This window comes from Adiantum capillus-veneris, chromosome 20 (genome assembly GCF_014529385.1).
Source record: "Adiantum capillus-veneris isolate H3 chromosome 20, ASM1452938v2, whole genome shotgun sequence".
Lineage (NCBI taxonomy): Eukaryota > Viridiplantae > Streptophyta > Polypodiopsida > Polypodiales > Pteridaceae > Adiantum > Adiantum capillus-veneris.
In genome coordinates, this window is record NC_140950.1 from 103,689,105 (window position 1) to 103,707,305 (window position 18,201).

An 18,201-nucleotide genomic window follows, 5' to 3' on the forward strand; every position below is an offset into this window, starting at 1 on the left:
GAATGGAATAGTGCGCTACTATCTCCCCTTTATGTATTCAATTGAATACATCTGCAAAATCTGTATCTGTGGCGTACTGGCTGACAATATCCTCGAAGCTTCTATGATGTATCGCGGAAATAGTCAGAATCAACGGCTTTCGGGACAAAGTGTCTGCCACCAATTTCTTCTGTCCCTGCAGATGGACAATCCGGAAGAAAAACTGTGACAAGATGTTTGCCCACCGCATCTGCTTTTTCTGATAGCTGCTTCTGTAACAAGGAGCGTAAACTCCCATCATGTGTGAAACCGTAAAATCGGCTCCGAGTAGGTAATGCCGCCATTGAGTAAGAGCATGGATAACCGCCAAAAGCTCTTTCTTATAAATCTGTGCTGTCAATTCCGGCCTTGAGAACAATCGGCTCTTGTAAGGAATGACATTGGTCTTCTTGCATTAAGACCGCATCTAGACTACGACCACAAGTATCACAATTTACTTCAAACGACTTCTGCAAATCCGGCAAAGTCAAAAATTGGTCCTGTAGTCAAATTCTGTTTCAATTCCTGAAAGGCAGTCACTTTTGTGGGTCCCTACAAGAAAAGGACTCCTTTCTATGTCGACAAAATGCAAAGGGGTAAACAACCTCTGCAAATTTTCTGATGAACTGCCGATAGGAAGAACATAAGTCCAAGAAGCTTTAAATTTCATGGACATTCTTCAAATTGGGCCAATCACGGATAGTCTCTATCTTGGCTGGGTCCATCTGCACTCCTGCTGCTGAGACAATGTGTCTCAAAGAGGTGTATCTCTGGGCTCGGCTCACACTGTAAGGTGGCCGGTTCGGTGGTGTGATTCCAAGTATCAGATCAATGGTATGATTCTTAGAACGAGCGGATGGTAACTCGCATGGCAGGCCCTCTGAAAAGCAATCGGCAGAAGTGTGAAGAAAAATCTTGGCGTTCTTTGTTCAGGTTCTATGGTCTGCCGCCTTTGTGTGTGCACCTCATCGAAAGAAATCTGGCTCATATATTTTGCAAATTTCGGGTCCGTCGCAAAATTAAGCATTATCTTTGTTGCATCGCCGATCAATCGTCGACGCTTCATCTCTTTGAGCTCCGCGTGAGTAGGCCGAGGCGGGCCGTACTCCTGGCGTAAATCTTCATTGTGATCCCTTCCCGCATCTTCGGATGCAGAGGGAGTCGACTGATCTTCTGGGAGTGACACGTGGCAGGGTACCTACGGTGGTCTAGTGGACGTCGTGGCCAGGTCACCACCACCACTCAGTTTGGAGATAGACTTAGCTGGCTGGACATTTATGGGCCGTTGGTGGCTCTTATGGTTGTACATATCAATAGTCGTTTTGGGGGAGTTGCGGCTTATCTTGCACGTAGTCGTCTAGAGAGTCTTACACAGAGCACTGCTACACCATCCATGCACATCTGAGCCTCGACACCCCATCTTGTACCTGTGAGTCCTGGGCTGGAGCTGAGTGTGCTGCCACTCCAGAGTCTGTACAAGGTCCTTTGAGTTAGTCGAGTCCACATGTTCTGGTCTACTGCTGTGTCTCTGTTATTATCCATTGTTTCTTGTATTTCATTCTGTTGAGAGAGTTTCTGTTTGTTGAGTGAGATTGTCACGCACATTGCACTGGGGGACACCCACACTGTAGAGAGCACGACACATTATCCGCGCTACAAGAGGCCCTTGGTATCTATGATCTCTCAGCTGATTAGAACCAAGGCCTCCGTGCCACACAAGATCATTGGAACGCCCGCCCCCCCCCCCCCCCCCGTCCCCCCTCTCAAGGAGATAGAGGCGCTTACCAGATCAGTCTCCTTTATGCAGAGCTTATGGGATATATCAGAGACAGATTTGCCAGATTGGCCCTTGAGTCCTCCAGACAATTATCTTTACAGGGGGACACATCATGCTGGTATGCACATATGTCATCATGGTTCCAAATACATGGCTTTAGCATGGACAGCTTGCCTCTTTTCCAGTACTCCCTTGATGCACCATCGTTGTCTCTTACATGGGTGGAGATTACTAGACTCATTCTCCAGGACCTGACCCAGTTGGACACCAAGAGGATAGAGCTGACATAGGAGTTGGGTACGAAGATGGCTTTCTATAGAGAGCATCTTCTCCAACTCACAGGGGATGGGTTTGCGATTCATCCCAGCTATATGGATACACATCTATCTCATGGGTTACGGTGTGCCATTGGGCAGATACAAACATCTTCACACTAGCTTGAGATTGAGACTGGTAGATTCAGAGGGATACCAGCAGCTAGCAAGATATGCCACCTATGCCATACAAAGCCAGAGACGGAGACACATTATATATGTCAGTGCAAAGTGTATTACGAGATACGGGGTCGCTTCCATTGTCTATTCAGAGAAGGCTTCGGAACCTTCTCGAGAGTCATGAGCTATCAGGACCAGAGATGTGTTGGCATGTATCTACTTGAGTTACACAGACACAGAGATAGTTTACTGAGGAGATCTGGATAGAGACAATCCCAAGGATAGATTACTGATTTCTTCACACCAAACACTAGACAGATAGAGTAGCAGCCACCACTGCAAAGCTCAGCTCATACTCAGACTCGCAGTACTCTCACTGACCGAGCATTGGAACTAGGGAGATCGAGACGCCCATGATTGAGGAGAGGAGCTTCAGAGCATCGACGGAGACTACAACATAGGATTTGAGCCATACTACCCATTGTATCAGTGATCACACATACCCCACAGAGTTCCAGCTAGTAGCACCTCTAGTTTCATTTTAGTATCTCTTTTTTTGTACTTAGACACGGTACTAGGTCTCACAGGTCATTTTGGGCTTTTGAAGACGTTAATATATCATTTCATTTCTCCCTGCTCCCTTCTCTTGCGTTCTTGGTCTTGCAGGTCAAGAGCGATGGCATTAGGCGGTTGATGCCCTGATCCCCTCCCCTTCATTTCTCCTTGGGCTGCCATAGCCACCTTAGAGGAAGATCTTGTTGGGGAGAGAGATGCCCACTGTTTGTGGCTGATAAGAGGGAGATTTGAGCTACTTTGACACATGGAATCACGGTCACATCTTCACTGCCGTAGGGGCTTCTTCTAATCAGCCTGCTGTTCTGGTCCAGCCCTCTCCCCAAACTGAGCCGTTATCGCCTTTCTCGCACATCCATGGGGTCCCCGAACCTATCATTGCTGGGCTGCTCCTCCTAACTCTTCTCATGCTCTTGTGCTGCTCAGTCCCTCGTGGTCCTACCAATGTGCAGGAAGGCTATTCGTTTGTAGGCTGCTAGTGAGTAGGTTATTGAATGTGGGTTGTTCTAGGTGAATCAATATCTGTGATCAGTCAAGCAAGTAGAAGAGACTGATCAAAGAACTCTCATCAAGAGAAATAACTCGTGGCAGTCTTCACTTGTGCAGTTTAAGATGGAGTTATGAAAGGCGTGGATGCATTTGTATGACAATGCATTGTCTAAATTCACACGAAGACAATTAAAGTCATACTTTTCTACGAAGGATTGCCATTCTACCCCATCTGGTAATTCTTAGACCAATATGCCAGTAAAATCCTTGTTCAAGGTATCTTTCCAGTTCATCCTCATACCCAGTACTATGAAGAAAGAAACTTCAAAAAATAATGCTATGTAAAATTTGACTTGGACCTATGAAGGGTGTGGAGGAATCATATTATGTTTCATCTTTTTTATGCTAGATAAGGGTACGTACTTCCTTGCAAAGGCTTGCCATTTTAACAGACCAAGATTTGCCTAAAAACCAGATTTGTACCTCCTCTGATCAACTGTGGATGTGACAGGACTAGGCTAGAGAGTCAATCATTGCAACAATGCAATCTGGAGCTAAAGAAAGGAACATCACTAGACATACTAATTTCATGAATTATCATTGCTCAGCATCAACTGTGCTTTGCTATATTAAACGTCATTTTTTGACCAAAGTGAGCCTAGTGGAGATGCATTTCTGTCGATACTTGAGTGAGTGGGTTTACATTTTCAAGCTCTAAAAATCGATGCTCAACTGAAGACAAATAAGACTTTGCAATGAAGACAGGAGAGGAAAACAGAAATCAATATGATTGAACTGAAAGCTTATTGTACGTGATATAGGAGAAATTAAAGTACACTGAGAGCTCTTGAGCATCATAAAATTGAGCTTGAGTGAAAAAACTGTGCTTTGTGCCATATCTAAGTTGCAATTGATGTTGTAGCTTATGAAGTAAAAAGAATTGCGTTTTGTTCAAGGGGATTCTAAGAGTTTGTACAAAAAGGGATCACATCAATGGTACAAGGATAGTCATGATAACCTTCAATCAGCATTTGATGAGGTTAGATTGGATATTGACGGTTTTGTCAATCTTCCTTTGGTACTTCTGACTTTCTCAAAGTTTGACAAAAGTGCCTCATTTGATACTATATTATTGCCTGAGGCTATTTATACTCTAAGACAGTTTTCAGCATGTTTTTTTCTTGATAATTTTTATTGAATACATTCATATAATGAATTATTAAACCCTATTGACATCTAGCAGCTTGTGGAAGGTTTTTGCAGGCTGAGGAAGAAGCTGCTAACCACAATGTTGTCACCATACATGAAAGCTTTTACTTCCGTGGTCATTTGTGCATTTCATTCTCACTCCATGATATCAGCCTCTATGAGCTAATAAAAAGGAACAATTTTCAAGGGATAAGTCTGGTGGTGATTAAGAGTTTTGCTACCCAACTCTTGACAACCCTGAAATTTTTACGGAAACTTCATGTCATACATTGTGACTTGAAGCCTGAGAACATCCTTTTACAACACCCTTCAATGTCAAAAATCAAAGTCATAGATTTTGGATCAAGCTGTTTTGATCATGAAAGAAGTATGTCACTGACCAATATCTACTATCAATAAAAAAGAGCTATATTTGTAGACCTTTTCAGTAAATATTGTGAATGAAAGTCTTTTTTCGGATCCTCAAACAATCATGATGCGGTTTATGTTGCAGTTTATACTTACATACAGAGCCGCTTCTATCGCTCTCCAGAAGTGATACTTGGTATTCTTTGACCTCGTTTTTCTTCTTTGAAACATTGACTCATGTCAGTAGATTATGATGTGTAGATCATGCTACATATCTCGTTTCTATGAAAAGATTTCACAGTAACCTTACCATTGTCTGGTTGGCAATCTTAGGGATTTGTATGCTCCAACAAGCTTGTAGTTCGAATGGTTGAGAGTATGTACTTGTATCTATTTTTCTGTTCTTATTCTCTACCTTTCTTTTGTGTATGCTGTAGAACGTTAGGCAATTGTTGGCAATATCTTTCATAAGGGAAGCATCCTTGGAAATGCTTGGTACAGGCAGGAATTTTGAGAAGGAAGGAGATTGAGGACTGTCTCTGAGATGGATCTCGACTTCTTTCTCTCCCATAACTGGTTTTGATGTCATGTTAAGAGTATGCTCTTGCTCCAACCTTGTCTTGTTGGAAAGATTTCATCCATGCTAGTGGAGATTGATAGACAACCAAGAATCTTTCCATTGAGGATTCTTGTGGAAAAATGCCCCATGGATGGGAGCAAAGAGGCATGCCCTTTGGATATGGAGATTTTCAGCTCTTATATGCTGGGAGTGAAGGCTATGACTTTGGGACTGACTGGAGTGGACTTTGCTAGCAGATCCATTTCTTGGATTAAGCTAGGTATAGAGGTATTTTTTTAATCTCCTTAGGCCCTTGATTGTAAGACTGGCCGCTAATTTAGTGCGCCCCCCCCGCCCCCCCCCCCCCCCCCCCCCCCCCCCCCCCCCCCCCCCCCCCCCCCGCGCTTCCTTTGGATTAAGGGGTGCGTTTTTGGTAACCAAATTGACACCCATTGACAGATAGAGTACTTTGTGGCTTTTGGGCTTTGCACCTCACCTTTTTTAAAATAAAGAATCTTCTTATTAAAATCAACATTTTAAGAGCACAGCCTCAAGAGAAGTTGACCACCACACAAGTTCAATTCCAAATGTCCATAATATGTACAATTATTCACCAAGACTTTTTCTTGGTTCTCAATCTCCAAGGTCTCCTAACATATACATTTTTATCATGTCCTAGAGGTGGAAAGCTCTCCTTATATTGTGACATGATCATAGCAAAAGGAACATCAGCTCTATTAGAACTGCATGAAGGTAAAACGGTATCCCCACCCTATCAAGCTTAGGAAAAATAGGTGGCATCTCGGAAAAAGTGCAAGCATGAAGAGGTGGACTGTTGGGCTCTTCAACTGGAGGCATCTGTTATACTGACCATGCTACCGCTCTCCAAGGGAAAGTTATCCCCTGTAGGAGGGAGGCCATCATTCGGAGAAGTCTGAGCCAAACCTGTTGAGCCTGTGGACAGTCCTACAAACAATACCTTTGGTGGATACTTGCAAGGGAAAAGCGAGGGTGTCCACCTTGTGCAAGCCAGACCCCCACTGCAGCCCCTCTGTGTGTGACCAGCCACCAAAAGACACTAATCCAACTGGCCTGGTGGCTAGCCCAAAACTGAGTCCAAAAGTTTGGTACGAACTCATCTGTGGGCCCCTGCTGGTGCCAGTGATGTGATGCTATTAGATTGGCTGGCTGCTTGGCTATCAAAATATGCCTCTCAAGCCGAGCTGTTTACTGGAAGAAAAAAATCCCAAGGTGGTTGGGAGAGGAAAAGGCATTTTGCCATAACTACTCACTTCAGTCCCACTGTAGCTGAGGTAGAGGTAGAGCTCTGAAGGCCCATAACTACTAGCCCCTTGTGACATCAGGGTCAAGAAACCATTGTCGTCCTTATGCGGCAAGCATTTTGTTCCTCTGAAAGGTGCACACCAATACCAGAGCCGCCTTGCACTGAGAGAGTCATGAGTCAGCCGATACTCCTCGTGCATCTCAAAGAAGCAGCACTCCTCCTCCCCTATGCAGGCTGACTGGAATCTGTGTAAAAGCTCCCATCCCCACTGGAACCCATATCTCAAAAAGTACATGCAAGTCGATCTGGAGCATTGTTTGTATATCCTGCTTCATAGCCAAGTATGAGGCTCGCTCTGTCTGTTTGCACATCCTCAGGCATGCGCTGTGTGCGTAGCAAGGGATTCCATATCAAGTCTACCAAAGATGCTTCTTCACAAGCAGGCCGACTCTGACACAGGCATGAGTGCAACATCTCCCAGGCTTTGAGGTAACTTATGGAAAATCTGTCCTCCCACCGTCGACTCAATCTGACTCTGTGTATCTCAGTGTTAAAATCCAGAGGCAGCTTGCTTGGGAAACTCGAGCTTGGATCATGGCGAGAAGAAGCTCCCTCTAGGGTGCAGCACCCAGGAGTTGTTCCCTAGCAATGAACTTCCCTAGCAGGGCCCTACTTTGGGGCAGGGTCAATGAGCCCAAGACCACCTTGTGCTTTTGACCGACCAGGCAACTTTGGCGCATGCAGGCTGTTCATCTCTGCCAAGGCCAAGACCACAGGAAGTCTGTCTCTACTATGCGCTAACTCAAAAGGATCCAGCTGGAGGTAATGTACTGCACTTGGTTAACTGTTACTATATGCCCTTCAAAAGACAAGCCAGCTGAGCTCCAATGTACAAGTCTCCTCTGAATAATCGCACAGAAGAAGGGGGGTGGGGGGGGGTGGGGAGGGCTTCTATTGCTCTGGTGTCAAGTCAATGCTGACCTGGCAACCAAAGTATTGCATTGCTGTCTCAAGGGGAAATCATCTCAAGCCCTCACCACAGGACCAATCAAGGGTGGGTGTGAACAATCCAAAATGCAACCATCTTGCGCCAATTGATCAGTTTTTTTTTTGACATGATCATGCCTTGCTATTGACATCTGAATTCATCAGCATAAGAATTCAGGGATTTTTGCAGGCAGTGATGAAACATGTACTTGGGGTCATCCATATGGCTTCACATGGTTGCAGCCAGAGGCAATCAAAAGAGCGACAAAGCCCACTACTAAGTCCCTTGAAGTGCTACCATAGAAAGCGACAACCCTTCGTGCCAAGTAGAAGTCCACCAACCCCATTACCCCTACCTTCTCCTACGGCTACCTCCATTCCCTGTCACGTGACACATCCAACCCTATGTGTCCGTGGACAAGCTACAACATGACAAGGGTTCAGTTCAGTCAAGTCAGTCTAGAATAGGAAGTGATCTGGCACTTTTGTGAGTCTGTTCGCAGACCGTGCATGTCCAGAAACTTAGATTAGATGCATATCCTCTGGTTGCACACAGCATGACCATCAGATTTCAGTCAGATTCCATCAGTAGCAGTTTTACAGTGCATAGACCTATTTCCCCTATTTTTGACATTTTTAACTTATTAATTCAAGTGAGTTTTGTTGGAAAGTAGGTAGGGCAATTTTGCTAAGTTTGTATAAATAAAAACCTCGCGCTAGCACTTTCTGGCAGAAGAGGCAGCAGGAGCACCTTGCTCAACAGGCAACTTCTCAGCAAGACCAACCCTCGCGACTACTCTGGCGTTTTCTCCACAGAAGACCTAGCGTTTTTGCATCAGATCAGCCTTGGCGATTTGTGCATAGTAGATCAGCCCCGGCGTCGTCAAGACACACCAGATCAGCCTAGTGTTTTGCATTTGCAGAACCACCGACAGCAGGACAAATTTCAGCCCTAGCGTTTTTGGTTTGCAGCCCAATCTCAGCGTTTTTGCAGATCATGGCGACGGAACATCAAGAACCACCAGCGTTTTCAGTTTTGAGCCTTTAGCACTCGCAGAAGAACCCCCGAACCTCGCAGATCTCACCTTCTCGCAGCAGTTCCTCGCCGCACGGTCAGTTTCCGCAAGGTTTACAGTTTCAGCCCGGAAAACGCAGATTTCAGCATCTGCATTTTCAGCGCGTCGTCGTCGTGTCGTCGCCATAGCCATCGTCATCGACAGAGTCAGAATTCAGCAGGTAAAGATTTGCAAATTTCAGCCCTTACAGTTTTCAGATTTGAGCCCGTCTCGTCGTCGTCCTCATCGCCGTCGGCAAGTCCAAGCATTGTAGAGATTTGTGCAATCATAAGTAGACCGCTCTCGCCATAGAGAGTGGGGCCTTCGGAGGAGGGTTTTACAACGTCTCTGGTGTCGTATTCTCTTCTCTCTCTCTTGCGCGGTTGTTTAACCGTGTCATGTGTGAGGGACTACCCGAGTCCTGGAGATTATCTACTATTGTACCTCTTTTCAAGGCAGGGGACCCTACGGTGCCAAGGAACTACCGTACTATTATGATAGGGCACACATTGGCACGGTTGTATGCATCCATTCTTGAACAGCAACTGAGTAAATGGGCAGAAAATGAGGGCATACGAGCAGCAGGACAGGCTGGATTCAGGAGGGGTTTCTCCACTTTGGACCATATTCTTACACTCAAGAGCCATTATTGAGGAGGGTCGGGCACATGAGGGACGGATGTATTGTTGCTTTGTGGACTTCCGCAAGGCATTTGACACAGTGCCGAGGGCCAGATTGATGCACAGGCTACTGAAGTTGGGAGTACCCACAGAGATCATATGGGGGATCATGGCTTTATACGGCTCAGTGACTGGCCAGGTACGCACTCTTGAGGGGATTTTTGACATTGCTCATTCCACTATTGGAGTGAAACAGGGGTGTCCTTTGTCCCCTACACTCTTTGGTATGTATGTAGATGAGGTCTCTGACTACATTGACAGAGAGGGTGACAGAGGCGCTCAGCTGGCAGGGACATGGATCCCTTTATTATTATATGCTGATGATATTGTGTTGATGTCAGAGTCGCCCGAGGGCATGCAAATACATTTGGATGCATTGCACAACTTTGCAGAGGATAGTGGACTGTCTGTGAACCTTGGTAAAACCAAGGTTATGGTGTTTAACACCACATCACAATGGGTCAAGAGATCGGCACCTACACTCGTATATGGCCAGGACACTGTGGAGTACACAGATGAATATACATATCTGGGGGTGGTATTCACGGGACCGAGGTTTACCCTGAGGAGAGCAGTAGAGACTAGACTATCCAGAGCCTATGCAGCATTGGGAGGGCTAGAGAGGATGTGTTCACAGGTTCAGTTTCAAGAACCACGAACAAAACTATGGGTCTTTGATACTTTGGTTGCTTCAGCTATGATTTATGGAGTCCAAGTTTGGGGACCATCTGTGAATCATGACAGTTGGAGGAACATGGAGAGACCCTTGGTATTTATGATATCCCGGATGATTAGAGCCAAGGTCTCTGTACCACATGCGATTATTCGAGCGGAGGTAGCCGCCCCTCCTATAGAGATTGAGGCTCTTACCAGATCAGTGTTCTTTATGCAGAGTCTATGGGATACACATAGAGGCAGATATACTAGACTGGCTCTTGAGTCCTCTAGACAGTTAACGATGCAGGGAGATGCATCATTTTGGTATGCACAGATGACCTCATGGTTTCAGAGGCATGGTCTCAGCATGGATAGATTGCCTCCCTTTTAGTATTCCCTGGATGCACCCTCCCTGCCAGTCACACGGATGGAGATCACTAGACTCATTCGTCAAGATCTTATACAGTTGGACACCAGACGGACATGGGTAGAGCCGATACAAGAGTTGGGCACGAAGATGGCTTTGTACAAAGAGCACCTTCTCCAACTTTCAGGAGATGGGTTTGTGACTCGTTCGAACTACATGGACACTCATTTATCTCATGGTCTGCGATGTGCTATTGGTCAGATTCGCACATCCTTACACCAGCTGGAGATTGAGACGGGTAGATTTAGAGGGATACCACCAGAGTCCAGGATATGTCAACTATGCGGTAGAGAGCCAGAGACAGAGCTACACTACATATGCCACTGCACTGTGTATTATGCGATACGAGGGCGCTTCCATTGCTTATTCAGGGAGGGTTTTGGACCCCTAGATAGAGTCATGAGGTATGAGGACCAGAGATGCCTTGGCTTATAGCTACTTGAGCTACACCGACATAGAGATAGTCTGTTGGGGAGACATGGAGTACGACAGTCGTAGAGACAGATCACAGACTTCTTTGGATCGAGGGAGCCAAGAGACCAACCACCAGCACAGGGTTGTACCCGCATTCATACCAGAGGCACCCTCATTGACGGGGCGACTGAGCTCGGGAGATGGAGACGACCACAACCGAGACACAGGAGCACACTCTATCGACGGAGACTCCAGCAGAGGATCAGAGGCATTCTAGCACGACACCCAGATTGCCATTTAGGGCCTTTTCTACATTTTCACATTTCACATTTCATATCTCACACTTCATTTTCAGTTTTCATTTTTTGTACTTTCAGTACTTTTTGTACTTGTACTTCAGACATTGTATTAGATTCACCACTTTGTATCTGATGGTCTCATAGGTCATTTTGGCCTTCTCAGTCTTATACACTTGCACACACAGTGTCCATTCACTTTGTTTGTGATCATTGCACTCTCTCATTAAGAACGGAAGGCTCTCCCTTCCATAAGAACAAAAGGAACCTTGAGCATAGTTCGGAGCACTCATCTTGAGCAAAGTTTAAACATTCATTCCGCTACACCTTACATTCCCTCAACCAGTTCTACACCTCCCGAGTCACCCCCATCAATAATATTCTCACCCACTGTGTTACAACAAGCTTTTGAGCAACAAGCTCCTGCACAGACAACCATGGAGTAGCTCACTTTCACTAGATATTTCTATTTATTTTTATTTTTACTTGTTTTCCTCGGAACCCTTGAAAAGGTGCAAGTGGACATTGCATGGCCAGTGTGAAACGGCTGCGGCCGAATAGGTTTCTCACAACGGGAGTTTGGGTCGGTCAGTCTGGGATTGGTCGAGCCTGTTAGCACTGAATTCTAACGAGTATGGAAGCCTGTGTGCGCCAAATGAAGTCTGGGCCACTCAGAAAGTCACTTATAACTTTACAAGTCAGTGGGAACTAGAGAATTAACTCAAAAGGGGCAAACTGGACACATGGCGGCTCCTGGTGCAGTTTTCCACTTCCATCAGCAAGAGGGGGCGCCCAATTTGAGAGAGGAGGCTGATTTTTGAACACAAGTGACCTACAGTGTGTGTGTGTGTGTGAGTAGTGGGTGCAGGTCTACAGCTTTAATGGAAAGCTTGCCTTCTCCTCTGTCTCATGTAGCGCGATGACTTGCTCGCGTGCATCTCTCTCTCCCCTTTGGCACATATGGTAATGCCCCACTAGTTGGGCTACTCAGTTGAACATGTACAGTTCTGGGGGTTTATGTGCGTTTGCCAAGGCAAGAGCCTTGTGAACAGGAACCAGATTAGCTAATTGCTAATCCTCCACAGGTACGCACAGTTCCATCGCGAAAGATTGCGAGTTCGGAGAGTTTTCTCGCGTGAAAACTCGTCCAATTCACAGGGGAACTGTCCCATTGCGTGCGGGAGCCCTTGGGACATGCGTAGGCGTGTTCGCTCCGCTAAAAACGATCCGAAACAGTGAATTACAGCCTGCTGTGTTTTTCTGCAGATTTAGGGTTTCACACCTAAATTGCAAGGGAACACCGGGGGAGCCTCGTGAGAGCCTTGGGATGCGTGTACAGGCTTTTGGGCACCCAGCAGTGAAAAACAGGGAATTACAGCCTGCTGAAATTCTGTGCCAGCTCACCAGAGAGCTTCCAGATAGCGAGGGAATCCGTCCTAGCCAGGTGCTTTTGACCTACAAGGGTTTTTGCGTCGTTATGTTGCCAAAAGCAGGTCGAAAACCTGCGCTTTCAGCCCTCGCCAGGTTTGGACAGCTTTGTGAAAGCTTGTGCGAAGTGGTCGGATCGTCTATCTTAATTTGAATAAAGAAATACCGAAAGGGGCGCTAGTCTTTGGGGCCTACAGGGTGTCGGTCTCGTGTGCGCAATGACATTCTGGTCGCTGGACGCAACTGTGTTCTCTTCCCTTCTCAGTGCTCTGTGTAAAGTTAACAGGTAATTGAAATAGTACCGCCTTGTATGTTGTACAGGCCGGTTGCATGGTTCCATCGATGGGATAGTCACTTTTTCTTCAAAAAGTGCAGCGTGGATTGTTGTGGGTGAAAGCAACACAGAGCTTGTCATTATGGCAGAGAAGAGAGACCAAGTCTCACCAAGTACCTGAAGAGGGATCTTCCTCACATGGCACGGAGAAAGTTCCTTCAACTCTTCAAGAAGAGGACAGGTTGTTTAGAACTCAACTGCGTTGCTGCATGGACATGTTTCAGCAGTTGGCTAACAACCCAAGGATGTAGGAGTTCTTACAGGCTCCGACACAGGGTTTTCAGCCTCCTACACAGGGCATGACTGAGCCGTTGCAGGAAAAGGAGATTTCCAATGCGCAGAGGACTCATGATGCTCGAGGAAAAGCCCATGTGGTTGAGCAACTAGCGGTGTCTAATGATCCAAAGCAACTTGTTTTAGCTGGACAGGAACCAATTGTGAATGGTCAAGGGAGTAATGAACACGCTATGCGTCAGACCCTTGCATTACCTAATACTTATCCTGGTTATTTTGGAGGTGGTTCAGTGTTTCAAGCTATGGCTGGACCTTCCACAGGTTATATGCCGGGGAATGTGTTCGGGACAATGCAAACAAGCATGGGTAACCCTATGTACGCGAACATAGGTGTCCAACCAGGTTTTTCAGGGTGCCTATGGCCAGTTTCGAGTGTCTGGAACAGAATTTGGTATGGCTGGTTTTTCGCAGCCATACGTACAAAATGCAGATATGACAGGGAAAATAGTTGATGCGAGTGCTGGAATGAACAATCATGGAGCACCACTGTTACAGGCAGCTGTTTATGATAATGTGGCTCCTTTGAGTCAGCTTAAGGATTACAAGGAAGGTGGGCAGGAAGTGAAGTTTGAAACTTTCAGAGGAACTGAGGATCAATTGAAGGCTTTGACCTTCATATAGTAGTTCGATGCAGCTTATGCTGGAGGAAACTTCACGGAATCTTCGAAGATACGCAAGGCTGCCACTTTCTTGAAAGGGAATGCGCTTCAATGGTGGACCGAATTGTTGAACCAGGGTCAAGCCCCAACAACGTGGGTCCAATTCAAACAGCTTTTTGTGCTTGCATGGTTGACGAACACTTTTGAAGTGGATGTGATGACAGAATGGCACGAGTTGAATGCTAAACAGTGTGCGAACTTGGAAGAGTACAATAAAAAGTTTTGGGCCGCGCTGTTGCCTCTTTTAGGTTTGTGCCATTGTCAGAACAGATTGAGAAGTACTGTTGCTGATTGCCCAAGAAAATCAGGGATTATTGCACAAAGACTACTGTCATGAATATGTTTCAGTTGATAGAGAATGCAAGAGTGGCCAGCAATCTGTCGAAGGGAGATTCCGATGGATTTAATAGCCACAAGAAAGGGTCCCAGGGCAAACAGTTTTCAGCCAAGGGCAATGTTGCAGCAAAGCCTTCTGAGCCTCCCACAAAGAAGCCCTCCACTGAAGAAGGTGATATGTCCAAGAAGCAGTCTAAGTCTTCTTCGGGACGAGGACAAGGACAAAAGAGGCATTTTTCTGGCAAGACTTTTGAAGAACGGAAAGCTCTTAGGGAGGCCAAGAAATGCTACATTTGTGATCTGGAAGGACATTTTGCTAATGAATGCCCACAGAAGAAGTCACAGGATAAGGATGACAAGTCAGACCATAAAGGGAAGAAGCCAAAGCCAAGTGCAGGACTTGTTCCAGATTTGGTTGGAGACCAGCCAAACACAGATGCCACAGAGCTGTGCAGAGCTTGGGGCAAAGTTAGAGACCAGACAGTGCTTGTTTTCTTTGATCCAGGAGCCCGGGCAAATTTCATATCACTAGAATTGGCATCAAAGTTGGGCATTCGTGCAGAGGAGATGGGTATGACAGGGGAAGCAGGTTTGGCATGCCCAGGTCATTCAGAGCCCGTTACTCCCATTTTGGGGAAGCTTCGTCTGCACATTCAGAGTTATGTCGATGCGGAAGAGTTTCATATTATGCCACTTGAGGGCTGTGATGTGTTACTGGGTATCCCATGGTGTTACAGGTTGCATGCTATGGTGGATACTTACAACAAAAAGATGACCCTTGTACATAGAGGAAAGACTCATGTCCTTGATGTAAAGCTTAAAGGCGAGTCTGTTCCAGTTGTTTCTGCTTTTGCTATTTCATCTGTAATAAAGAATCATCTTTCTGCATACTTGATCTTTGCAAAAGAAGTACCTCAAGTTGTATCTAATTTGTCTACCTTAGATAAAGACATGTCAACTTTTTTGAGTGGTTTCAGTGATTGTTTTTCGGACTCTTTGCCAGGGGAGTTACCTTCTGAGAGACCTGAGGATCATACCATAGATCTTGTGCCAGGTTCTAGTCCACTGAATAGACCACCATACAAGGTTAGTGCAGCCCAGCAGAAAGAGATTATGAGTTAGGTCAACGAGCTTTTAGAGAAGGGGCTGATTCAGCCCAATTCATCCCCTTTTTGTTCGCCTGTACTCTTAGTGCAGAAGAAGGATGGTTCATGGCGCATGTGCATTGACTATCGCTCCTTGAATAAGAATACCATCAAGAACAGGTTCCCCATACCGAGGATAGATGACATTCTTGATCGGCTTGAGGGAGCGTCATTGTTACAAGGATAGACCTAAAGAGTGGGTACCATCAGATACGCATTAGGCCAGAAGATGTCCATAAGATTGCGTTCAGGACAACATTTGGTCTCTATGAGTTTCTTGTCATGCCATTTGGTCTCACAAATGCTCCTGCCACGTTTAATAGAATGATGGACATAATTTTTAGACCACATAGAAACTTCGTGGGTACCTTCTTTGATGACATGATTGTCTATTCGAAGTCAGAAGAGGAGCATAGGGATCACTTGACTGCAGTTTTCAATGAGTTACGTAAGGACAGGCTACTCAATAATGCGAAGAAGAGTGAATTCTTTTTGCAAGAGATTCACTTCCTTGGGCACATTGTTTCAAAGGATGGGGTACGCATGGATCCCGCTAAAGTGGAAGCAATTACGTCATGGCCAAACTTGAAGTCCGTACATGACATTCGAAGCTTTCTAGGCTTATGTTCCTACTACAGGAGGTTCATCCAAAATTTTGCTGAGATTGCTTCTCCACTCCATGCACTACAAGGAAAAGGAGTTACTTTCAAGTGGACAGCCAAGGAAATTTTAGCGTTCAAACACTTGAAAGAGAAGCTGACTTCAGATCCGTTAATCATTTTGCCAGATCTTTCAAAACCTTTTGTGGTTCAGTGTGATGTGTGTGGCCATAGTCTTGGTGCAGTTCTAATGCAGAATGGCCGAGTAGTCGCATATGAGAGCAGAACTCTTTTGAAGACTGAAAGGAACTTGCAAGTCTATGAGAAAGAATTGCTGGCAGTAATTCATGCTCTCACTAGTTGGAAACACTATCTGCTGGGGGCTGACTTTGTTGTCCAAACGGATCATCAAACCTTGCGATATTTTCTCACACAGACGAAGTTGTCTGAGAAGCACATGCGATGGGCAAACATCTTGTCAATGTTCCATTTTCAGATTGTGCATGTGCAAGGGAAAAAGAATGTGGTGGCTGATGCGTTGTCACGAAAGCCCCAAATTTCAGCAGTGTCAATTCCATACCATTGTGAACTAGACGAAATGAAGACACAATATGCTGAAGATTCAGATTTTGCAAGGATCTATGACCAGCTTGTTGATGGGCAACATCATGAGCACTATATGCTTAAGAATGACTCTCTCATGATGCATGGAAAGTTATGCGTTACTAAACAGTTACGGCCAAAGATTTTGATGGAAAGTCATGCTCCACCTTATGCTGGGCATCGTGGAATTGATGCGACAGTGAAAGGGGTTGAGGCATTCTTCTATTGGCCAGCTTTACGTCAAGATGTTGACACATTTGTAAGATCATGCTTAGTATGCCAAAAAGTCAAATTTGACAGACAAAAGCAACCGGGATTGTTGCAGCCATTGCCGATCCCAGATAGGCCATGGGAAAGCATAGCAATGGACTTTATCTTTGATCTTCCAAGGACGCAAACAGGCAATGATGGGATTTGGACTATCATTTGTAGGTTCAGTAAGCAGGCCCATTTCATTCCTGTGAGGAAGAAAATAAAGCCAGAACACATGGTCAAGATATTTATGAGCAATATCTTTAAATACCACGGGATGCCTCAGTCAATTGTCAGTGACAGGGATCCACGTATGACGAGTCTTTTCTGGAAGGCATTGTTTCAGAACATGGGCACTACACTAAAGTTCTCTTCTTCGTTTCATCTGCAAACTGATGGACAGTCAGAAGAGGCAAATTCTACTGTTTTGGACCTGCTCAAATGTTATGTGTCAGAGCACAAGGCAACTTGGGAACACCATCTTCCATTGGTTGAATATGCTTACAATAACACTGTGCATACGTCAACAGGTAAGGCACCATTTGAGATAGTGGAAGGAGGAAAGAAAGTCCCGCCCATTTTGCAGACTAAGGACAAGATTTTTGAGGCAGACAAGTATGTGTAAGATATGGATGAAACATACAGGAAGATAAAGATTGCTCTTGAGAAGACTCAGGCTAAGCAAAAGAAAGCTATTGATCATCATCGTCTTGAACTTGTATTTTCACTTGGTGATTGGGTGCTTTTGCGCTTTGAAAAGGCCAGGTTAAGGAAAGGAAAGGCAAGGAACGCTTGTTTCCTAAGCTCAGTATGTGATATTATGGTCCTTTTCGGATTTCAGAAAAGATCAGCGATGTAGCTTACAGGTTAAAGCTACCAGAAGGCTGGAAAATACATAATGCTTTTCATGTCAGCCTTCTAAGACCCTTTGTTGGTGATGTGCCAGAGAATATGCTTGATAAGGAACAATCCGAAGTGGAAGAATTGGATGAAATCCTTGTTCATGAACAAATATTGGCACATAAAGAAAGAAAGGTTAGAGGAAAGGTTGCAAGACTCTATTTGGTGAAGTTCAAGAACTATCCATCGTTGGATGCCAAATGGATGGAAGAGTCTGAATTGCTTGATTCACCTCAGCTATTGCAATTGTATCTTGAAGCCTTTTCGATGGAACCCATAGTGACTTGATGTAGCCTTTTTTGGAGCAAGGCAAGAGCATGGTTCATGATGCTCAAGAGAGTAGTTAAGCAATTGTATCTACTCTTTCCATACAGAATTTAGCTAGAGAAGTTTGTGCTTCAGAGTACACTAGAAGGCTTCTATGCTTCATATATGTGTCGTAG

At 45.3% G+C, this 18,201-nt stretch overlaps 1 protein-coding gene across 9 annotated transcripts in view; it reads left to right on the top strand.

Annotated features, from left to right (window-relative positions):
- The window catches only part of LOC147433009 (uncharacterized), a 101,533-nt gene that overhangs the window by 75,244 nt on the left and 8,088 nt on the right, over positions 1 to 18,201 (top strand). For 6 of the 9 annotated variants that reach the window (XM_086492754.1, XM_086492756.1, XM_086492757.1 and 3 more), the window contains exons 8-9: positions 4,555 to 4,867; positions 4,994 to 5,044. In XM_086492754.1, the coding sequence (XP_086348880.1) occupies positions 4,555 to 4,867; positions 4,994 to 5,044 (364 nt within the window). Of the gene's footprint in view, positions 1 to 4,554; positions 4,868 to 4,993; positions 5,045 to 5,181; positions 5,225 to 18,201 lie in introns of all 9 variants that reach the window. The other 3 variants (XM_086492761.1, XM_086492762.1, XM_086492763.1) reach the window with 2 other exon arrangements.